This window comes from Vanellus vanellus (genome assembly GCF_965231255.1).
Source record: "Vanellus vanellus genome assembly, chromosome: 8".
Classification (NCBI taxonomy): domain Eukaryota; kingdom Metazoa; phylum Chordata; class Aves; order Charadriiformes; family Charadriidae; genus Vanellus; species Vanellus vanellus.
The window spans coordinates 23,125,293-23,150,659 of NC_138913.1; the positions used below are offsets into that span (position 1 = coordinate 23,125,293).

Genomic DNA, 25,367 nt, shown 5'->3' on the forward strand with positions numbered 1-25,367 from the left:
TAGAAACTTTCATGTATGTAACAGGTAAAGTGTAGAATTAATTTGTACTGTAATTTCAACCTTTCTGAGATTTACCAAGGCAATTATTTGGTGCACTATGGGCACCTTGGCTTTCCAGCAAAAATGTTATGTTTATCTGTTTACATTGTCATTAAATTACCTGTTGTGAATAATACAGCAGCAATGTGTCTGGACAGAAAAAGGTTAAGCCAAATTAAAAAAAAAAAAAATGCAAACGTCTGCCTAAAAAGGAGATGCAGAGAGACAACCAGGTAAGGACTTATAGAAGGGAATCACATAGTGCTTTGAAGCTTCAAATTCTCATGTCGCTAACAGAATTCTGAAGATGGCAAATTCAAAGGCTAAAACACCAACACTAATCCCGGAGCTTTCAGATTTAGAAACGTACAGTAAGTCTGCCAGTAGATCTTAATAGTTCTGAGGAGATGCAAAATAAAAAGCAGCCTCAGATAACCTAATGTATTTAAATGTGAAACCAGCTCATTAAAATGTATATAGGACTAGACAAGAAGCTAGAACAAAGAATTCAGTGCTGTGGATATGTCTGGCAGAAACAAGCAGGATAAACCAGCTGAAGTAAAGCTATAGAGCAACATGACTGGTGCTTACATACATGAATAGGAATTTCAGGTTTGGATTTATTGTTTTTTTATTGGTTGTTCTTTCACTTTGCACTAGTTCTTCTCTGGTGTCATTGACAAAGCACTTACAATTACATTGCTAGGTCATTTACAATGATACAGTCATGTGCACCCAACCACTAATCTAAAAGTATGGAAGAGAATATGAGCGTTTCCAGGAATAAACTTTTAAAATGCTCTGCAAATACAGGCACTACAAAAACACTGAGTATTTGAAGAACTTACCCTGTTCACAGGGCTATGGTTGGGTTTTGTGTAGATGTATAGATTGATTTTGGACTGTAAAGGAGGGGAGAGGCTATCAACTGCGATGTAAAAAAAGCAAGTATTTCAAGAAAACGTGAGTGAAAAATAGCTGGGACTAGCTAGTCTCATATTGTGTCACTAGAGAAAATCTGCAAAACTATGCCCGTGGTTGTGCCAGGGTGATTCAGGCTGGGACAATTGCACTAGAACAACTGACAGCAGAGTCTGCAGGGACACTGAGGGATGATACTGTCTGTCCCCTAGCCCCAAGACAAGAACATCTGTACTTAATCCATTCTTGAGAATTGCCTGAGCTGTTCTAAACTCCTGTGAAGACAGTGGCTCCCCAAGCAATCCACTCCAATGAGCACTGATCCTTAGAGTCGGAAGTTTATTCCTAATAGGCAGTGCGAGCTGTCAAAACATGGCCATGCTTTCCCTTTCCCTTTGTCAGGCTAAACAAGGCCTTTTCTTTACACCTTCTACCTAACACTGTAAACTATGATTATCCCTGTTGCTTTTCCTGGAACGCCTGCTATTATCTGGAGTACTAACCATAACCTAGCGTACTTCTCAACTTTATATGTGTTTTACATAGGACATGTCTGTTAATCCAGGCCAGTGTGAATACTAGCTTTTCCACATGAGAAAAACCGTGAACACTTAAAGAATACTATCTCGTAGTTTATTAGAAAAGATAGACTGCTAAATAAGCCTTCCATAAGCACCTTTTACCAGAGTTAAAGACAAAATTATATACCTGCCAATTTTATCCTCAAAGATGATCAAAAGTCATTATATCTGACTCTTATCACAGCTGCTTGTAATTGCAACGTGTTGACATTTTGATATTCTTCTAACTCAGCATTTCGGAATCTTCTCAGCTTAGTGGGGTATGTTAGCTTGCAGATGCATTTCAATTGCCAGTAATTATTAGATTGCAACTGGACAAAATCCAATGCAATAAAATCAGGATGCAAACCCCAAACCCCTCACTATAATTGAAAGAATGGCTTAAAGCCAACCTGCTACAATCCTATGTTCTAGCTTTGATAAAAGGGATTACTGGGAATATAGTATTTCAATCTCAAAAACCATAAGAAGAAAAAAATGTCCGAATAAATTGAAAATCCTCAGCAATTGGATGTTTTACTCCCGTCTGTATCACTGTTTTATTCATGCTTGATTCTACTATAATAGTATGTTTGAAGGCTGTCTTTCCTTCTGCTTCTGCAATCTAATATTCTTCAAGTATTTGACCTCAGCTTCTCAGAAGGCACAAATTTAGCCCAGGATGGCCGATCTCCAAGTCCTAGTCACTCCAAAGATTAGATGCTCCAAAGATTAGCTCCCAAGATTAGATGAGTAAATATATTTAATCCCGCATGAAAATGGTAATTCTGAAGCATATTGAAGCACAGTGTGTAATTGTAGCTAATGCTGATAGTAACATTTTTATGGACTATTATCCAAATTCTTCTAAATATTGATCTTTTCAAATAGAGATCCTTTGACCCTGAGCATGATACAATTCATGCCTTTGCAGCTCCACATGCAGCTGATGGGCAGCTCAGAGCCACTGGCTTCATTGGGCAGGAGGAAGGCCCAGTTCCATTGGCCGAATTGGACTCATCACTGAAATTACCACCTGCTAAGAAACAACTGAGGAAGAGGCATAAGCCCCTCCCAACACCTCTTACTGCTTTAACACTTTGAACTCAACTCTTGGTTCTGACACCAAACTGAGCCTAAGTAACAATGTTTTTGAGATAATGAAGAAGACTTAAATAGATTACACAAGCCTTTGGAGCAACAATTCAGAGACCAACGTGAAGCTCCAGTGATGATGATCTTGAGGTAATCCAAGTGTCCTAAATTTTTTTCTACTTCCCAATGTCATGGTGTGTGAAAAACAAAGTGTTTTGTAACCCAGCCTCTGCCAGTTTCTATCCAGAGATCAGGCCATCCAGGTAACCTAGACTGCAAGCAAATTTTGTGGGATTTTTTGCTGTCAGGGTCTTTATGCCCTTTCTTATACAGCTCAGATACAGCTCACCTCCCCAGTGATGTTATAGCATCAAGACCTGAGAGAATAAGAACACCTACTGCTCAACTGCGTTACATGTTGTGTTTCACTCAGCTCTGTGTTTATCGATTACTACAGATTAATATGCTGTGAGTGCTAATTCTTGGGGAATAGTTAAGTAGTTAAGACATAGCTGAATGATGCAACCAACACAGGAAAACGGAACCTTCCCTGCTGTCAGTCAGACAGGTTGATGGCTGCAACACAAAAAAGACTGAAACAGCACTATAGAACAACATCACTTCTTATTCTAATTACAGACCCTTGCATGACAAATTTTTGAAGCTACTGTTTTTTTCCCTTGCTTAATATAAATGCTGTGGTCACCATTAGAGTTGTGAGACAACACAAGCCACAGTGTTATTCAGACCTCGATGATAAAATTACGTATTACTTTTTCCACCTGACCCAGCACGTGCGTCCACTCCCAAAGTCTGGCAGGTACAGGAGGATGCATGTTGGTGTTTTGGCATTAATTCAATCCTTATAATGGGAAGATGGTGTCAACAGACTGTGGGGGGCATCCAGAGGAACAGTTGACATACATAATTATTCACTATAATGCTGCTCACTGCTTAGTCATTGTCAAAGTAGTATGCATCACCTGTTTCACTTGCTAAAATAATAACTATTTTCTGGACTGGGATTCTTCTTTTTCTGTGCTGGTTCTGATCTCTTCTGCCTGGAACTCTATGAATGCAGAGCAAGTAGGACAGCTCCCACTAGAACTTTACCCAGGGTCACCTTGATAAACTCTTTCTGACTTACTTTCCTTTTCTGCTAAGCGTGGAATGGTGGTGGAGGTAAACAAGTACAGCACGCACACACTGACACCAAAACATACAGAAGAAGGGGGGATCCTGCTCTGGCCTGCTGGGCTTCCCACCACATCAAACCATTATAGCAGACATTTGGGTTATGGTTTTGAGAAAGAGACAGCTGAGACAAAATAGGGACAGAGCTCAGAACGAACTGCAAAAATAAAGTGCATGCTGCTACTGGAATTATCTAGGTAACTAGAATTATCTGGGTCTACTAATGTCCCATGACACTAGTTGCAGTCTAGGGGTAGGGTTAAGCAGGGGCACCTTCTACACTCGGGTCTGTGGGTTTCCTCCACACAAGAACTTTAGAACCCTGTGACTACTTCTGAATGTTACTTCTCTCCTGTGCTGTCCACAGCTGGTGCCTGCGCTCACTTGCACCAAGCCCAGCACCACAGTACACTGCAGCAGGGAGCACACGTCAGGGGAGGACTCACACACCAGAAAAGGCAGTATGCTGCACCCACACAGCAGCCCTCAGTGGGGTCTGATGGAAGCAAGACTTTACAGTATCACTGTTTGACATATTCCTAAACAGTCACAAGCACAGTTACACTCGGTACCTGAAATTTCAAACACAACAGATCAAATGTAGAATTAACCCACCTAGTTTTAGATGTTTATGTTGTAGATGCCTGTCCTATTTGTGGGCAGATCAGTCAGGATGACTCCCTTATACAGGTGGAAGAAAGAAAATGCTTCTAGTATACATGTCAGCTTGTCATAAACAGCTAGAATCTCTCAGATGAATAAAAATTTAGGGCGGGGAGGTGTGTATGTTAAGGACTGACATCTAGCAAACACCACCTGATCCCAGCCATGAGGAGGTTCTGTTAGATATATCATGGGAGAGTCCAGGGGAAACTCCAGATTCTCATGGTTCAGACTTCATGGGGTTAAGGCACATTTATTAATGAAGCAGAGCCTATTTCCATGACACCGTTTTGTTTTGGCTTTTTTTTTTCTTTAAATTCACATTGTGTTGATATAAAGTGTGACAGAATTTGATTACCATTGAATTTCACAGTTATATTGTTTTGACTTCAGAGACATAAAACGCTGTTTGCATTCACTTACCAATCTCCAAGGAACAATCATGCCTTTTTGTCAAAACAAGTGACTTTATTGAGGTCACAGATCTTCTTTTAGGCCTTATGCCCTACCCTCACAACGAGCAAGTAATTATCAGGGCAGTCTAAGCACAATGAGGTTTTCACTGGAAATGATGAATCAAGAGAATTTCCAACTGAGATGTGGTTCTTTTAAGACATTATAGGCTCTGGTTATACTGAGCCAGATAATTAAGGAATGATTCAGGGTCCCAACATAAAGATTGAAGTGAATCTGGAAGCAGCTGCAAGACATTCTGGCTCTGAAGTCCCCAGGTCCAAGCCCCATAATTTATCCCATCTCCTTATTACAGCAGTTTAGGGAGCTGGGTTTAATTCCCTGACAAGTAGATTGGCTGTTAAACAGGATGAAACCTAACATAGATTTCAGGAGAAGTCCCAATTAAAGGATAGAGTTTTTTTATACTCCCAGAGCCTCCTAGCACAAAGAAGTATTAGAGGTTTTTTTATATCATTCAGACAAAAATTACTCAGAAAATTACTCATCAAACGTGACACTATTTAAGTCTGTCCCTGCTCTTGGCAGATATCATAACCTGATGACCTCACACAGACAGCTTTAGACTTTAAAGCATTATCTGAAATAAGACAAGTGCAGAGAACACTAAGGGCTACCTGCTCTTAAGTATGTATATGCTAATCTAGCTCTGTACAATAGATCCATAGATCAAAAGCCTGGTATAACTTACGCTAGTTAAGAGAATTTTTCTCAAGATAAGAAAAACACTCTATAATTTCTCACAATTAAGCCAATATATTTTTTGTTATTTCTAGGGGAACGGTAGGGAATTATGACAATCACAATAAAATGTTGCAATCTTGTATATCTTAGAGTAGATCACAGTCCAAGTGATGTTAATGCTGCCCAAAAAACTACACTCCTATTCTCCAAATAACATTCCTGTGCTGGTGCATAGTACCCAGTGTAGAAATCAGTTAAATAAGGGACATATATACCTATGCTGAATTAGTGACAGATACTAATGCAGATTCAGCTCTCCAAGAAACACCCTCCTAAATTAATCTTCCACATATGCTTGTATTTCTGCTACAGCTAAAATTCCAGTAGAGATCTGTGAAGTGCATTGAAATCCACTCCCTCTTGTTTTTGATGAGAAGAAGGGCCATATAGAGAGAACACTGCTGTACTAACAGAAGCATCATTATATAGATATTCAGCATCACATTATGTTGAAATCTACCTGGGTGGTCTTGCATTAATTTGTTTGCTTGTATCACTCCACTGAGGTGTCAGGTTGGTGCAAGTTATGTCAGCCCCCATGGCAGGATATGTACAGTAGGGGGTAACCTTTAGCTGTTCCATTTCTTAATTTCTGGGGGAAGCCCAAGATTGAGTGATACAGGCTGCTGCTGCTGCTACACTGTCCGCAGTGTATTTGACTCTCAGTGATCTGATCCCTTTCCAACTTTTAACTCTTGCCATTCTTCTTGCCTCAAATAGTAAATCAGTACTCTGACTGCAACTTTGTGATTGATATGTCAGCAGAGCGCTGACATATAAGGTTAACAAGGTTATTCTACAGAAGGACTCTATAAAAAAAATGGTCTCCAGCCCAGGTTAAGCAAAGAGGAAAATGACAGGAGAATACAAGAGAAAACCAGGACATAATCCAGAAATTACTTAGAAAACAGGGATTACAATAGTCTTCTGCTATATTAATGATAAAAAGTTTGCCTGTTGACAGGCTTCTCCTACAGAACTTTCTCTGTGCAACCTGGCCTGCATAATTACACTGTGAAGCTCCAGCACACTAGACTGGGTGGCATTATTAGAAATAATGAATTACAATCACAGTAAGCTACAATATAACCTTGTGACAAGTCATGAACTTGTGTCAATGCTTTCCTGACAGGACTTTGGGAATGCTACATAAAGAAATAAGCCATTTTGGGAGGGAAAGAGTATGAACTAGAGACTGTATCTTTTCAGAGAAACCTGGAGGAAGTCTGTTTGCAGTCTGTGGTACAAAAGATGATCAGACTACCAAATCATGTGACTTGCTCCCTTCCTTTGGCTGCGTTTGCCACAGAATATTTAGCAATAGAGGGATCAGAGAGGCAACCTAAAAACCTTGGTTTAATGGAAGAAATTTCTCACTCTGTAAAAGGGTCCATTTGCTATGTCCTCAGATAAATGGAATCAAAAATAATGAGCTCAGAGGAGAACTTACTAGGGTAAGCTCCTGGAAAGCGCAGCTCCAGGATAAACTAACATTTCTTTGTTTGTATTGCTTAGAAGAATGAAACAGGATTGCAAAAGCTAAAAGGGAGAATAAGAACAATTTTGTGGTTGATCAGGAAGTCTGATTCTATTCTTGCTCTGATGCAGATTTTTTTAAGTGACCTGAGGAAAAATCACCTACCCCCTCGATCCTGCGCTTTATCTTCACAGAGTGAGGGTAATTCTACTTCCTTGCTGCAGAACTGTGTTACCTCTTTATTGTTCTGAAAGCTCTCAAGAATCTTGAAGGGCAAAGCTAGAGTATTTTTATTACTAGGGAAGAAGTGAGTAGAAATGAGAGCCCAAGTTGAGCCTTGAGAAGCTCTCTGCTATCCTGATGGACCATGTCTGCTTCTAACATCCATTCGGGGATTTAGGGGTTCAGAGACAGGGCCAGGGTCACGCCTCCTACGTGTTCTCTTTGCTGTCTCTTTTGTTCTGGGAAGGAAGTCAATTTTGTCCTTTAGATAACTCTTAGAAAGAGTAATTTTTGCCTCAAGATTTCTTTCGCTATTAGAAACAGAACAGCACTTTGGACCTAAATAACCCCACCTACATCAAAATCACACGCTTGACAATCACCTGTGAGAACAGTGATGTGAACAAAAAAGGCCTTTTAAAGAAGTTAAAATTAAGTTATATCCTTAACCCTAAGCATCTGCAGAGAAAGCGGTCAAATGTTACCAGGCTTCATAAACCCCTAATTTCAGGAACAGCTGTACTAGTACTCCAAACTGTTCATTTCCGCCTGCAGTTCACTAAGAGTCCAGTTTGCTTAGCTCTGTAGTCAGTGTTACCTTTTTCCAGGCCTAGTGTCACTGAAATCACAGGAAATAAGTAAGTTAGGATTTGCCATGCATGACAACTGGCACTCTGCTGGAGACAGGCTGCAACAGGTTAAGAAGTTGCTGTCTCCAGCTGTCACTGCTTTTGGGTCACGTGTGACTGAATCAAGACAAAGTTTAGCCTAAAGATAATGCTATAACACCCATCCTCAAATAAACTACACCCCCCATCCCCCCAAAGTATAGCCGTATTAAACGTGAACTACACAAAATAAAAACCAATTAACTCTATGCTAGCCATTGTGATAGGACCCTAAATCGATGAGGTAGCTCTGCCCGGACCTTCCCTTTAATGAGCTCCCTGAAGAACAAACCAAGGTTTTTAAATTTAGAAAGGAAGATTATACTAGAGCAACATCCAGAATACCTAATTTTAAGTAGAGAAAATTCATATTGATTATGCCAGAACAAAACATAAAAAAGATTTTTTTATACAAGTTTCCTCATGCCCAATGTGTCATTAAAGTTGGAAACTAGTCCCCAGGCTTGTTTTTTTAGGTAACTGAGTGACTTCATGGGTTCAGTAAACTTTACTCAGTGCCTGGCAGGCCCTAGCAAGGTTCTCTTGTATCACCTTTAAAGCCTGGCTCTCTGCTCTTACAGGCACCTTCACGCTCCGCTTGTCTCCAGGCTGCCATCCACACACTGGGACCCTAACTTCTGCCTCCAATACCTTCTCGCCCCCTAGAAAAACTCTGCTCTTCAGTAAAAGACTAATTTTTCCTCTTTTTAGGAGACTCCCAGCCCTCAACTCACATTATTTAAAGAAATAGTGCATAAAATCAGTAACCATCAAATCAGGCATGCTTTATACACCACCAAGGCAAGGGTAGGGATGTAGGAGAGACTTGCCCATTACAACTGGAACGCTGAGGTCAACAACAACAAAAAAAGCAAATGCAAATGGGACAGTGACCACATCACAGGCTAAAGTTTAAATTTATCATGTAAGCCTGCGAGATTGCACATTTAATTTGTTTTCATGTTAGATTCAAAAGAACAGCACAACTTAAACTGCTCTTATATTTCACTTGAACAGCGGAAGGTAGAAATAAAAACTAACCTAACTTTTCATAATGGATGCTATAAACAAGGCTATGAAAGTCAGAAAAGAAATACTCTGGAATTGAAATATTAATAATAGGAAATATTAATCTCAAAGAGAAGAATTCTTTTTCTGTGCCCGAGACTCCTGCATGACATAGCTCTGAGAAAGACAAGAAGGAGGTGCGAGCATGATACTTGCTATATAACCTCAGGATGAGTACCAATGTAAGAGATGAAAAGACCAGGGCTGAAAGAGTCACTTGATTCATAACCTGGAGGATTCTCAGATTCCTAGAGAAAAAGCAGAACAATTCCCAGTTTCCAGACCAGAACTGAAAATTGTCATATATGAAAGGGTAAATCCTTCATAGCGTAGCAGATTTTCTTATTAGTGCTAACAGAGGAAAGCAAGTACATAAATTACAATTCTTTTTGTTCTTGATTTTTTGCTTTGCCCTCTAAATACACTCTTTCTGCTCCCCACTAGTTCCTAAGCTGCCCCATAGTCATATCATGATGACTGACTTTTTGCTGTGAGTAAATCGGAATTGGTGTGGTAAGAAAAAGGAATGTTATTTCTTCTGGTACATTTAGTTGTCTGAGTTGAGATTGTTTTTCAAATAATTTGACTTTGATAAATGGATACTGGATACTCACAACTACAAAATGGTTTACTAAAGACAGAAAAAAACATCTTGTCCTTTCTGAAGGTTAGAGCTTGTGTTCCTGTTCTGCCAGTGCTTTGATGAAAAGGGGAGAAAACAGTCTGAGCAAACTGGAGCTAGAAACTCCTCATATCCTCTTACCAAGGACCCTCCTGAATGGCTAACGACACCAAAGTCACTGCATATTTTTACTGAAATAAATCGTAGATGGTTGTAAAGCAGTCTTCTGAAGCTTTGAAAATGTAAATGCTTAGAATATTCTTACTGGCCAAAATGTATTATCCGAAGGAGACCCAGTTAAGTTTCACTGAAACTATTTCTAGTCAAATTATTTGTTTGATAAATCCACTTTTTCTTGAAATATATGGATTTTGAAAACAAACATTTTGAACAGAATAGATTGGGCTTATATTCAAATAATTACAATTCAACAGACTGAAATAGAGAGCTCGATCTTATTAACAAAGTGACTTTCCATACCATTCATTTAAAATAGTTTAAGGTGATCAAAACAAACTTATCAAAAAATAAGCTTTGCCAAAAGCAACATCTTGAAATCTTGTTTCATACAAGCATTAAAAGTTCACCTTTTTGCCTGACACATGATAGTTTATCAGAGTAGCACACTATCGTAGTTAAATCTTGACCTTTTCATGAGATGGAAGATTTGTTTCTACTTTTGATGAGCTCCAATTCTCACACTATTAAAATAGTAATAACATAATCTTGCAGTACATATTAGCAACAGCAATAGGTAAAATTTCAGTAATTTAAATCAGGTGTTTCACCAAAAAGGAAGAAGAATCATATCCTGAATGATTATTCATCGTGCCATCAAATTATTCAAGGCACAGCTAAAAATGTCTGAAAACTATTGCAACTTTCTATTTGTTTAACAGCTTAAATACTAAATATCGTCTGAGTTCTAATTTTATTGAGAGCTTATATAAGAAGTTTTACCTTAATTCTTTCTCTTAACAACTTCAGATAAAAAGACCAAGATGCAAGGGAAGCAAGATATTCTTATTGTATTCAGCTGCCTTGGAGGTAGATGAAACCCACAGATGCAGCAGTGTGGCAAAACTGGCATAGCTTTTGCTTATACAGTGAATGTTCCACAGACAAAGTTACTACTCCACAGTTGTCAAAACCTGGCACCTGCATGATGATTAACATGAGATTCAGGTGGGGGCTGAGGTGAGTGGATTCCCACCAACTCTGAGACTTTTAGGAAAAAAAACACCCTAAAGATTGCTATTAGAGAGTGATAAAAACACAATGTATGAATAAAAGAAGTTAAGGGGCATAAGTAATACAAATAATGCACAAAAGGCAATACAAATAATGCACAAAAATATTTATGTAGACTTTGAAGAGGGTAGATTTAGAATGGATATTAGGATTAGATATTAGAATATTAGATATAGAAAAGAATATATTTATATTAGATATTAGAATAGATACTAAGAAGGAATTTTTCACTCTGAGGGTGGTGAGACACTGGAACAAATTGCCCAGGGAAGTTGTGGATGCCCTATCTCTGGAAGCACTCAAGGCCAGGTTGGATGGGGCTTTGAGCAACCTGGTCTAGTGGGAGGTGTTCCTGCCCATGGCAGGGGGTTTGGAACTAGATGGTCTTTAAGGTCCCTTCCAACCTAAACCATTCTATGATTCTACACAGAAGAACCTAGAAATAAATATGAAGTAAGAGATTAAAATAAAATGTCTTTAGCATGGCTACTGAGAAATGCTGATTTTTCAGAAGGCAATACTCAGTGATTATTCACAGTTCCTATGGCATTTGATCACGTCTGGATAGAACTGCATTTGGTCCATTCACAAATTACATCTGCATTGGTTAACTCTGGAATTTTGATTTAAAAATACTGCACCAAAACTACATAAGAAAAAAAACAGATCAAACTAAAAGAAGATTCATGTAAATCAAATTGATATCTGTCAACTGTTCATCCCAGTAAACTAATGACTGAATCAAAATTCTTGTTTCTGAAGAGTTTGATAGGTATTTCACCACATATTTTTAGCTAAAAAAGGAATAACGTGCCCTTAGAGTACTAACACCATAGTGTAAAATTAAATGCATTCTGTTATATATTTAACATCAATGAAAAATGCCAATACAACTAAGGATCATATGTGTAAGAGATGGAAGCCTACACATGCAACTACCAGTTAGACAAGAATCAGTGTATACTTTTACAAATATATAGGATTAGTGTCATGCTGATTAGCTAGCTATCATAATATTTATCTCAGTGATCAATATTCAAAACTTATCAAATCTTGTTTTTAGAATTAGTGTGCCTTTACTCTGCATGTTGTCATCAAAGATTGGAACTTTACCGCAAGGTGTTCATAATCTAACAGCTGGATTTTCTTTTAATATTATTTACACCGAACAGCTCTGCCATGCATAAGATGTCCAAATTTGCAGATAACATATTGTAAATGAGCAGAGATCAAACTGACAAATAATAACAGAGAAACAATAAGGTAATAACAGAGAAAGTGAGCCAACTTTAAATAGCGGGGAAGAAACACGATCTTTGTTAGAGCATTTTTTCCTACTTATACACGGTTTGCTGCACTTCATATTTTGTCTTAAGTGAAAACAAGACTCGGTGCATAAATAGCAAATCAACATGGAAGGGTAATGGAGAGAACTTTACAAGACCAGATGAGCAGAAGAAGAGGACTGCTTCAGGTGTAAGGCAGAGAACAGAAAAAGAAATAGTGGCATAAGGACCAGACAGAAGAATGAGAAAAGAAGGACTATAAAGAGTAGAAGACAGGAAAAACTAAAATTTAAGCAAAGGCCCATACATGTATGGCTCTGGGGTCACAACCATTTTGCGTTTATTTTACACTTTTTATTAAGAGTATTTTTAATGTTTTATTTTTATCTAATATTTTATTTTACTCACTTTTGGTTTTATTTTACTCTCACTTTCACATCTAGTCTATAACAGGGTGACTTGATTAAATTAGTGGAATTACTGGTGATATACATCCAATGTGAAGAGCGCAGGATTGGGCCATGAGGTATGAAAGAAATCTGAGGCAGAGACTGACACGAGACAGTTGGAGTTCTTTAGAGTAATGTTTAGATAGTTTGCTTAAAGTTGAAGAATGAGGGAAACAAAAGAAGTGGAAAACAACAGATAAAGCAGACAAATCTTTCACATTGAACACACAAACTGTATTCAACACTTCTTTAGATGATGGAAATGCAAAGTCTGTTAATGTCCCATCCATTTTATCCTTGGACTTGATTCATTATTAACTCTGGATTTACTTCTGATTTTATACCATCAGCATTTTAGTAATTTATTTACTATACAATCAGTGAGGAAAAAAAAAGATTCTTTTTGATCTGAATTCATAATTCTACTGTCTACTATTTCATATTTCATAATATTTCATATTTCATACTATTTCATTCTACTATGTCATATTACCTTGCCAACAAGCACCAACGGTCAGCTGCATGGCTATGTGTGAAGGGTGGATAGGCCAATCATTGGTCACAAGGTAAGGTTCATACGTTGTTCCATCCATGTATAAGGTAACAACGGGAAACTCAACGTTGACAACATAGTAATGCCATTCTTTATCACAGATCTGAAATACAAAATTCAAGAGAAAGATATTAAATAGCACTTATTGTCAGGTGACTAACTTTTATATCCCATATGTTTTTTAAATCTTATTGTTTCCAAATTTCACTCATAGAAAAAAAAAAAACATTATTGTAATTTACACATCACTAAAATGAATGAAAGTGTAAAACAACGTTGATAAATACTCATGGTACGTAGTATACTTGCAGAAAATATTTGATAAGCAGAGGCATCTTAAAACATGCTCTTTGAAAACAAGGCATGGACAAAATAGAAAAATCAGACAATTTGGTATTTGTTCTGTATTTTCATATTTGTTAATACAGAATATTAGTTTCTTAATGTCTATATTGACTTTTGAGAATACAAAACTGTGTATAAGAGAAGCATACTTGGGATGTATCAGCATAGTTACTGGGGATCCCTATTAGCTTCAAATTAAGAAAATATATAGCACTTAGTCACCAGATTGATGAGGTATTATCAATGATTTGATTCAATTGTCATTATTAACTTCTTGCATTAGTACTCAGAAAGTCCTGTGCAATGCATCAGGACCTCCACAGTGCTAGAAGGACCTCTGTTGAGCTCTGTATACACACAGATGGACAAGTAGTCTATGTGTCTACCTGACTTGGGCAGGAAATCTCCATGCTTCATCTTTTGGCCTTAAGCTTTTTCGCAGATAGCCAGCAAAATGAGGATCTATATGGTTTCACTGATATACATCAGCTTTGAAAAGCAACGGCCACAGTTACAACATACTTTCCAAATGACAATATCAGTGTCAAATCTCATATGAATTTCTGAGCTGGACAAGCAGGGGTTACTGCAAGATGGTCAAATTCTGTTTTAGCTAGCTGAATCAGTGCCTCTGAAGACAGAAGTCTAGTGTGTAAATACCAGCGCCTGCACAATTCTTTTTTCCTTTGTTGTATCTTTCAGTTTTAAAAGTTCAAAGGCATAAATCACAGCAAATTGGTAGGATGGGTGGGCTGTTTTTCAAAATAGGGCTATAGTTACAATCATGCTACTTTCAATTCTGTAGAGATACTTGTTTTGATGTATTAAGAAATGGAGGTGCTTGAATGCAGATATCCCTGCTGTTTCATAGCGGCAAGCAGAAAAGTGATGTTTCAACGTAACGCTTTGTCCTTGGCCAGGTTAAGTGCTATCTGCTACAATATCTGCCCTTTGAAAGCAAAAGCTAATGTTTTGTTCCAGAAGACATTTCAACAAGAACTTAATCACTTCTATTTCAAACGGATACATTTATTACTGCAGACATCATAGCTCCGCAGCAAGAGATAAATGCAGCAAGGGGCTGCTAGAGCCTTTTGTAAGCACTAGACAGCACAAATGTTTTCTGAAGGTTAAATGAACTGAAACCAAAATGGAAAGTAAATAAATTGGAAGACTGAAAACTTTATTGAACAAACAGCAATCATGAATAGTATTATGCAATCCTCCCTTTCAGGGAAAACCAGTTTGCCACGATTCCTGCCTGATCTGATCATTACAATGTGATGCGTCAGACATTTTATACAAAACAAAATATGCCTGAGTTTGAGAGACCTTGCGTGACAAAACCTACCGGCATTAATACTTGACACTTTTCAGAGAACTGTCCCAGAGTATTTCTGTTTAGCAACCCTAGACTGCATCACTTGGGATGCCCCAAGTGCTATTAAATGAGTGAGTAATCCTTCTCATATCTAACCAAAGCAAGAGCACTTTAATATAGCAAACTGAAACATGTTGGGATATCACATACACAAAAAGCATAATAATGTGTAGCTAGTCTGATTACTCTATTGACTGACCACTAGGGCAGTTACATTTTTCAAAGAAAATGTTTTCTGGAAACACAAGTTTATGTAAACTCCTCAACTCAAGACTCCAGCAACTGGGCTCTAGTGCTTCCAAGAAAAATGCAGATGTCCAATGGCAGATATCCACACTAGGCAAAGTACTTATTAACCTTTATTTTTACTGATATATTCTGGAACCGAACACAGCGCAAGTGTAGACAGCTGGTGAAGCCCTCAAACCATCGCTTGTATGCTATTCCTTGAATTTCAACACATAAACACATCGAGTTTTATTTTAAAGGTAATTTAGGCACTTAAAAATCTCAGCTTGGTGTTTCCTGACATTTTGAAAACACCCAAGTTGGTCAGGTGCTTATTGGTCATACAATTTCAATACAGCTTAGGTACACAGACACACGTATATTCCACCAAAAGATCTTTAATACTGATATTCTACAAGGAAGCAATAAAATTATTTTAAAACTCTGGAATACATCCCACTCACTCAGCATCAGGTAGTATTTCATGTCTGGCCATTTCACAGGCAACGAAATAATGAAATAAATAATTGTGGCATGTAATTTGTTATACTGTCATTTCAGACACCTTCTTCACCTTCTCAACATAGGAAGCCAATTTTTTCCCTGCACACATTCCACAGTGGCAATGGAATGTAATATGATTGTAGTGAAGCCATGAAAATAAAATGATTAAATATACTAGTTTGGCAAATAAAGAAATTTTAATAATCTCAAGTAAGACTTTATTTAAAAAAAAAATCTAATTTATAAAGCTAGCCTAATGAGATAAAATTACAGATAAGTAAGCTTGGCTTTCAAAGATTGCTGGATGGCTAGGTTGGTCTAATCACTCTGCCATGTCAGTCTGCCTCTAAAATGTATTAATCCAATCACAGTGACTTAACCAGCTTGAAGTCTTAGTGATGATTACGAGCCATTGCATTGGAATATGCTTTTATGAAATAGATGAAAACAGACTCAGTATAAATCCTGCAAAAAGAATGTGCACTGCTGTTTGTTCAACTTAACTTTGCAGAATATAAATCCTCCTGCCTGAACTGATGCGCATCTGCTGGATTGTCACTCCCTCGGTACTGGCCTTTACAAAACCGTAACTGTTTATAAGACCACGGAGCGCTTCAGTAGCAGTCTTTTCTTCATCACAGTTGAATTTGTGTCCTCTAATTAAATATGCTTTCTGCTGTTTGGTAGTATTTCAATAAGTAAAACATTTAGGCCACTCTATAATCAAGAATATAGTGGAGAAGGCTATTATACTCATTTATAGCAAAAGGGGATCATGAATGAAGAACCACATTCACATAGGGATTACAATACCCAAGCAGCAAGAATACTAATGCTTACCTCTGCTTGCAAGGAGGTCAGGAGCACACCTGGGATTATAAATTGCATATTTTCATAAAGTAGCATAATAGAAAACTAGTCATGCTTTGTGTATCAGTGTTTCTGTACAAAAATGTCCTCTCCAATAGTTGTGCACATCTAGAAACATGCAAAGTCTACAGAAGGTGAAGGCGGCACTGTTTCCACTAATAAAGAGCTGCAGCACATCATATCTTCATTAAGCAACTGAATCATTATCACACTTGTTAATTAATAGTTAATATTATGAATCATTGTTATGCTTTTATTAACAGCAACACCTTCTCTTTGGATGTACATTTACTATATTTATAAATCTGTAAGTTCTTCAGCAAACAAAACATTTACCTCAAATTCTTTGAATGGTCCTATACAAAATATGTACAGTGCTTATACAAAAACCTTATCAATGGAATTGTTTCCTTATTTGAAGCACGTCTCCGTATAGCTGATGGAGGTCATCACTGTGAAAACTCTGTAAACATGCAGACAACTCAGGCTCTGCATTTTTATCTCACTTTACCAAAGAAGACAACAAATGCAGGGAGTCTCCCTTTGATCTTATGCTTAAAGGCGTTAGCATTATCCACTCAGTTACAGCACCCAGATCAAACCCTCGGCCCTCTTCTCAAAGCAGCCACACGCTTTGTAAATCTGTACAGAGTACAGAACGCAGATGATATTTGGATAGAGATAGGGATATTATTTTGAGTTTAAAAAATACCATGGTTTTCTTTCCATTTCCAAAATAATCCTTTTTGAAAGATCTTTGTAAAAATTTACAAATTTTGGTATTGTTCTTTTCTGTTAGTGACACTAAATAGACATTTAAATAGTTCCAATATATTTTGATAGATTTTTTATTATATATTTGTGATATATTTTTACATCAATCAGAGAAAGCGTTGAACTGCACACAAACAGGGAGCTCAAAGGCAACAGACTTAAAGGTTCTGAAAGATGGTTTTGTGACACCTTTAATAGGGACCTAAGGAATACTGCCACTGTAAGAAAGCAAGCCTGAAAAAGATACTAATTTGGAAACATTTGGTAGTGGATTTCAGGTAAAAGTAAAAACGTTACATATATCTGCAATTTTTTAAAAGAAAAATGTTGTATATTTACATATGTAAAATAAAATACACTGCCAAAAAAATAGAATACACTGCAGGCAGTGCAGTCATCATGCACAAGATTGATGAGTTTTGCATGAAGACAATCCAAAGGTGAGCACAGAAATGGCTTTCTCCATCCCACTCCGGTTTATAACTGTTGTCTCTGATGAATGGGAACTTTAAAGACATTGGTGAATGAGCTTTTATCTGTTACTTTAGAAACTCATTTAGTATCTTAATTGTTTTCCTATTGTCAGTTCTCATCCACAGACTTCTACAATTAAGGCATGTTAGTTTAAAAAAAGAAAAGAATATACCTTAGGGCATTGCTTTTGCTAAAACTCTGCTGCTCCCTTTTGGTTTCTTCTAATAAATCTTTGCCTTAAATTTCAGTAGCTGAGCTACCTGCAAGAGCTGATTAAGTGATATAGGGAAATAAGTTACACAGTTGCCTTTTTTATCTCTTTTTCTCATAGTATTGTATCTCATTTCTCTCTCTCCCTCTTTTTTTTTTTTTTAATTATCCCATCACCACCAAGAACAAAGGATATACTGCTAAAAATGTGCGAGTGTAGACTGCAAGTATGTAATTCAGTATGCAGATATTCAGGATGTGCTTACTTCATTGGATACCTGGGTTACCTAGTGCATTTCTGTTTCCTAATATAATGAACAAAAATATATTTCTGCTATGAATATGCAGGTTTTATAGTAAAAATTTGCTTTTGTGAGAATCAACAAATATGTACTTCAAGTAGGCTTTGTGCTACAGTATGATCTGCCAGCATATTTATTTTGGGGAAGAGCTATTGAAAATAAACAAAAGCAAAGTGCAAACACAGACTAAGCAAATTAATCCAGTAATATACATTGTTATGTCTTGTAGCATTATTTATTCTACCTCAGTAATAAGCTCTGTGCTTTAGGACAGATATTTACCACGTGTGTTGGCTTTACTTAATCTAAGCATTGCTGAAACTGAAAAAACATTTGTGGCAAAGGGTCAGTATATTCTCGACCACTAAGTGGAGATGTGCAGATTGCAAATATGTCCCCGATATCTCCACAACCTCTTCAGAAAACTGTAAATAAAGCTCTAAAATATTTGTATAATGTACTGGATTTTTTAAAAATAATCTCTTTGGGTTTCCCTTTCTACATTTATCCTTTAGCAGCTCCCTCACGTGACACTTTTTTTTCTCCGTCTGTAAAATAAATATGCCCTGCCTCTGAGGTGGCAATAAATACAGTATGTATGTAGTAATTAAGGCAGGCTGGAAGAAAAATATACTGTGTATGGGAAAAGAAGGAATCAATATACTCCCACCAGTTAAATTAACAGGTGATACATTGAAAAGTGTCATCACAATCTACAAGTTTGGTGTTTTTTTCCATAAGAATATTATGGTATACTTAACCTCCACATAAAACTTGTAGTTTGAACCTTAGCCTGCGTAGCCCTGCTCGAATTTGATCATAAAATCTCTCTGAGCAAGTTCCTGAATTCTGACAGCTGATGGCAGGCAGTGAAGGAAAAAAACCAACCAACCCAACCGGATTGCTTTGCGCTGGACCAGTGATTTATGCTTAAGAGACTGGAACATCACTACTCTTCCAATTGTTAGCAGCAGTGGTTGTTCCATGGAGTAATTTGTACTCCTTTGTGAGGAAGCTTTTCCATGGCTACTATCTGCGTAGGAACTTGGATTTCTCTAATACATATGCTGATGTTGTATCAGCTTCATATATGGGGAGAGAATTTGGAAAATTAATTGAGTCCTCTATATTTCTGTTTTGAGTTTATTTCTTTTAAAACCAGCTTTCAAAGATCTTAAAACAGCATATCTTCTGATCCATGCATTTTATTACATGTAATTCTGCAGATGTAAAGGGACGTGTATGAACAGTCCCAGAATAAAGGAGATTGAACTTTGTGCAAATTAATCCCTTTCCTAAATCTCAACTAAGTATCAGAAGAACAATCACCAGAGAAGGAAGCAAAAGAGACTTCCCTGCTCCTTATGCAACTCTGAAGGTAATTATTGCTTCCTCATAGGACTTTCAGTGAGGAAACTAGAAACACAGCTCGTATTCCCTGCCTCTGGTTGCATGCATAAAAGGAAGAGAAACCTCTTAGATCATATTAAGGTGGGCGAGAGTTACAAGAATCTCATTCTCAAAGCTCTACTGAGAGTGGAGCAAGTCAAAGCTCCTAAATGAGATACCAGTTACATGGCCATAGACAGACAATACAAAACCTGGACAACAATGGCCCTAAAACTCTCTTCAGATGCCACTATATTGACACCTTATTTAGGAAGCTAAGCAAAGTGGAAGACATTTTCCATGAGAGTATATTTTGAAACAGAGGAACTGGAGGTGAAGGATTGGGAGGCTCTTCTTTGCCCTTATAGTCTCACTAATTGAAAAGATAACATGGTTTAATGCTAATTGTTTTAAAGTTATATTTAGTATACCTTATAAAAACAGTATTTCAATATAAACTGTTCAGTACAACGTACTGAGTATAAGACTAATGGATTTTCCCATGTACCTTGCTCAAGTAAATGCTATGTGCAAATAAGTACATATCTAATCACATTCCTTCCAAACTGATATTTTCAACTGTTTACTCACTGTCTAGTCCGTGTTTTCTCTTCTGCTAAACGTTTATACAATTTAGACATTTACTTTCACTTAAAAAAAAAAAAAATCACAGGCTGTTTAGGAAACAGCCCTAAGATTTGTTTGGTATTCTTAAGAAAATATAGGCAGAATGTGTTATTAGAATACCCCGAGTTCTGATATTTATTATGCAATATGGTTTATTTAACATGTATGTGGATTTTATTTAACAGTAGTGTGGATATCTATTAAATAATTCAAAAAATTTGGTGAGGGAAGTACAATCTTTTAACAATTTTTTTCACTCGAGAAATAACCCAAAACTAATTCCTAAAAATACATTTATATAGCATGCTTGCCAAGTATACTTTAGAGCCACTGATGTTCCCATAGGAAACACCCGTTGCATTTTATCAGAAATGCCTATTTAGTGCCTTGTAGTGAGAAATAAAAGCAATCCTTTCTCTCTCTCCCCAGCCCTTCCCCCTCCACGTACATTCAAATGAACGTAGAAGGAAGAACGAGCACCTAAAAGAGGTGAGTCTGTATTTAGTATCAGACTTACAGATGTAAGACGTGTTTTGATCTTTGATTTTCCTGAGATAAAAAACTGAATCTCACAGAGCTCTGTAGTGTATTTTATTTTGAGGTTGACTGACGCAGCAAATGTCTTTCATCTCAAAGAAGAGGATGAACAAAGACACTGCAGTCACCCTGTGGCAACTGGGGCAAATGTTTTATTACTGTGGGTTAGTTTTAATCTGATTTGTGTATCATCCTCAGTTTAAAAAAGCTTAGTATGTAAGTATCTGAGGTCTCCAAGATTTATGATCTGTTTTTGTCTAAACTACCTGCCCCATATGCTAGAGAAAGGATGTTAATTGTAGCATTGACCTCTTTGCTAGATAGATTCTCTTAGTCTCCCTCCCTTGTGCTGTTGGCATTCTGCCAGGCAGAGTAGCTCACTGTCTTCCAACCCAGTATTCCGTGCCCTCTTTTGTAATCACAATATCCACTCTATTACTCTGTCATTTAATGAAGCCAACTTTATTCCAACCACATATGACATTTGAGTCCTCCACAAACCAACCTTCAGACAGTAAAAACTGAAAGGAATTTTAAAAATCTAATGGTAAAACACCTATTCATTGACTGTAGAAAAAGGTGGGGGAGGGGGGGGAGAATAATCAAAGACATCTCTTAGCTTCTCATTTTGCAGTTCCCCAATAAGAGCTTGCATGATATTACTGCCGGCCCTTTTCCATCAGGAACCATTCTACACTGAAATATATCTGGCTGTTCACCTGGACAGAGTCTTCTCCTGTCTTGCTCTCAGAAGAGACTAGACTGCTCTGTACCATACTAAAGACTGTCACATTACTGTAAGATTGAGAGATGAGTGGGTTGGGAAGGATGTGTTAAAACCAATTCAACGGTTCCATACTTTCTACCTTTTAGTTGTACATATATAGGTATGCATGTATAATATATATAAATATGCATATGCATACATACACACACAGACTTTGTTTTTTCTTATTACAACCTAGACTGAAATAAATTTGAAAATAGGTTTGCAGAACAGTTATGGATTTCCAATGTTTTAAAATAAAAAGGGAATATTGTTTTCAAAATGTCAACATAGTATAGTCACTAAAATGAATAAACCTCACACAGCTCATATCAATGTGGATGTTTTCTTAGACCAACTTGTATTCTACCTGTTGTGAGTCTCTTATTCTCTCAGGGTACTTTCACAGACTGTATCAGAACAAATTGATTTAAAAACTGCTAAAAAAAGAGAAATTATCAGAGCATCCAAAGATACATAAAAAGTTTTCAGAAACTAAGTATTTAATAGCTGAGTTGAACTGAAATTGAAACTAAACTATTGAAGTGAAACATAGCCAACAGAAAACCGGTAACTGTTAACTATGCTATTAAATAAAATTATTATTGATATTCCTTCAGCTACCTAATAACAAAGTCTTGGTAGGTAATATAAGGTAAAATTATTTGTATAAATTGTCATAATGATCCCATGAAGAAATAGTAATGGGATTAGGAAGTAAGATGTTGATTATTCGTTATCAATAAGGAAATTTTTTCTGGTCGTTAAACTCTCTCTCTCTCTGCCTCTCTCTTCCTCAAGTAAATAAGCGTAGTGAACATTATTTGAACATGGTTTTCTGAATTGGGCCACCCCTCTTTCCAGGCTTTCTAGGCTGAGGGGTGGTCTTTCAATGAGAGTATATAATGGGTGCAGTTGATGTGGCACCCTATTTCAGAAGCAATAGTCCCTTCTCATAAGGCGGTCAAAAACTGATGCCCAGTGAAGGAGGCAGCACTGCTTTCAGCAGAAGTTAGAAAGTCAGGAAGTGAGTAGACCAGTTCAATAAGCAGTTAGCAACTTTCTGTATACTGTTGTCTAAATAATAATCATTAAAAAAGGTTTCTGTTTTGGCTGCTTGTTGGTCTTATAATACTCATTTTCTTTAACAGAAAGCTTTCCTGAACAGTAACTCATACTGGTAGTGTTTTTACATTTTTCCCTTTGTTTTTCTATTAGTTAACACCACTTTATCATGAACTAATAGAAAGCAGAAAAGTACCCTGATGCAAGGTCAAACAGTGCTTAGTAGTCCAACTATTTGTCAGAATTAGTGATCTCAAAGGAGTATTAGATAACCGTTTTGTTTTCAGCCCTCTTAAGGAAGAAGAGTCTACTAGGTACCAGAAAATGTTCACCGTACAAAAAAAGCCCACAGTCATCAGACTTTCTTCTTAGCATTTTATAAAATATTCCTTTAGCAGTGGACAGAAATTTCAAAATCTTCATTAGGACAAATACAATTCTTGCATAAATTCATTCATTCCCATGCGCATTCTACACAGAAGTTGTTCCCAAACCAAAATAAAACATAACATGGTAAAACATGAAAACAAAAGAACCCACAGCAAATATTCAGGATTCACTCGGCACATCAGTACCACAACAAGCTGTGAGTTCAAACTCAGTTTTGTAGCATAATTATATACGCTGCCTTTTCCTTCAAACTAGTTTTCTAAATGTTATACATTTGAGGCCTGCACAGCACCCAGTTGTTTTATGTCTGATTTTCCTGATATCACAGAATTGTAAATCTCAAAAGAACTACTCAAAATTTGTCAATGGATCACGAGCTCGCTGAATCTCTTAAAATCCTGTGTCCTTACTAAACCAAAACATTTTTCTTTAAGAACACTCAGATGGATAGTTTGAATTGCACATTGATTCATCCACAGAGTAGCAGGAAATTAAAAGGTGAGTAAACTACAAATATAGCACTATTTATCAGAAGTAGATAAACTCTATATTGCGCACACCCACAGTAGGCAATTTCTGATTAGCTTTGCACACTCAACTAACCATAACCAATTATGACCAATTACATGCTTTCCAATCTCTTTGACTGAGTGATGATATTTTTGACCCATACAATTTATTGCTTTATTGGGGGAAGGGAGTATTATCGGGTTTGCCTGTGACCAGCCAAGGGATGTTGTACCAAGGACAGAGGAACAGGGTGCTGGTGAGGGCCTGCAGCCATTCGCTCCAAAACATGCTGGCTACGCTGCAGCATGCTCAGTCTTACGTAGACAAGCCAGGAGCTCCTGGAGCAACAAGAGCCAATGGGGATGCACCGTTAATACACGGCACAGGAATGCTGCCTGGAGAGCAGCACAAAGTAATTACAGCTGCTCCAGCCAAGTCAGCCTCAATGAAGACGCGGCTGAAGTGCCTTTATGTAAATGCATGGAGCATGGGGAACAAACAGGAGGAGCTAGAGATGTGTGCACACCTCTGAGGCTATGATCTCACTGGCATCGTAGAAACTTGGTGGGATGACTCCTGTGACTGGAGTGTTGCCATGGAAGGCTACAGGCTCTTCAGGAGAGACAGGCAAGGGAAACGAGGAGGTGGTGTTGCCTTATATGTGAAGGAGCAGCTGGAATGCATGGAGCTCAGCCTAGGGATGGATAAAGAACCAACTGAGAGCCTATGGGTCAGGACTAAAGGGAAATCGGGAGCAGGGGACATCATTACAATGGGGGTCTGCTACAGGCCACCCGACCAAGAAGACCGAGTGGATGAAACCCTCTATAGACAGATAGGGGAGGCATCACGCTTACCCTGGTTCTTATGGGTGACTTCAGCCACCCCAACATCTGTTGGAAGGGTAACACAGCCAGGCATAAGCAATCCAGGAGGTTCTTGGATTGCATTGATGACAACTTCCTTCTCCAAGTGGTTGAGGAGCCAACGGGGAGAGGAGCTATGCTGGATCTTGTTCTTACCAACAAGGAGGGGCTGGTAGACAATGTCAAAATCAAGGGTAGCCTGGGTGGTAGTGACCATGAAACGGTTGAGTTTGAGATCCTCGAGGCAGTGAGGAAGGTGCGCAGCAGGCTGACCAATCTTGACTTTGGGAGAGCTGACTTTGGTCTCTTGAAGAATCTGCTTGGTATGGTGCCATGTAATGAAGTGCTGGAGGGAAGAGGGGTCCAAGAAAGTTGGTTGATATTCAAGGACCACCTCCTCAAAGCTCAGGAGCAATGCATCCCTACAAAGAGGAAGGCAGGCAGAAAAGCCAGGAGGCCTGCATGGATGAACAAGGAGCTCCTGGACATGACCAAAAGGAAAAAGGAGGCCTATAGGGAGTGGAAACAGGGGCGGGTAGCCTGGGAGGTACAGAAAGGAATAGTTCGAGCAGCCAGGGATCAGGTTAGACAAGCTAAAGCCCAGATAGAACTAAATCTGGCCAGAGACATTAAGACAAACAATAATGCCTTCTTTAAGTATGTCAGTGAGAAAAGAAAGACTAGGAAAACTCTGGGCCCTCTCCAGAAGGAAACACAAGAACTGGTTACCTGGGACAGAGACAGAGCTGAGGTACTCAGTGACTTTTTTGCCGCAGTCTTCACTGGCAAGGACTGCAGCCACACACCCTTGACGCAGAATGCAAAGACAAGGATTGGGAAAAT

At 37.9% G+C, this 25,367-nt stretch overlaps 1 protein-coding gene across 2 annotated transcripts in view; it reads right to left on the reverse strand.

The window, feature by feature from the left end:
- Positions 1-25,367, reverse strand: part of CLSTN2 (calsyntenin 2) — a gene marked incomplete at both ends in the record, with an annotated part of 388,624 nt that overhangs the window by 13,874 nt on the left and 349,383 nt on the right. For both annotated transcript variants that reach the window (XM_082487183.1, XM_082487182.1), the window contains one exon: positions 13,227-13,389. In XM_082487183.1, coding sequence (XP_082343309.1) covers positions 13,227-13,389 — 163 coding nt within the window. The remainder of the gene's footprint in view (positions 1-13,226; positions 13,390-25,367) is intronic.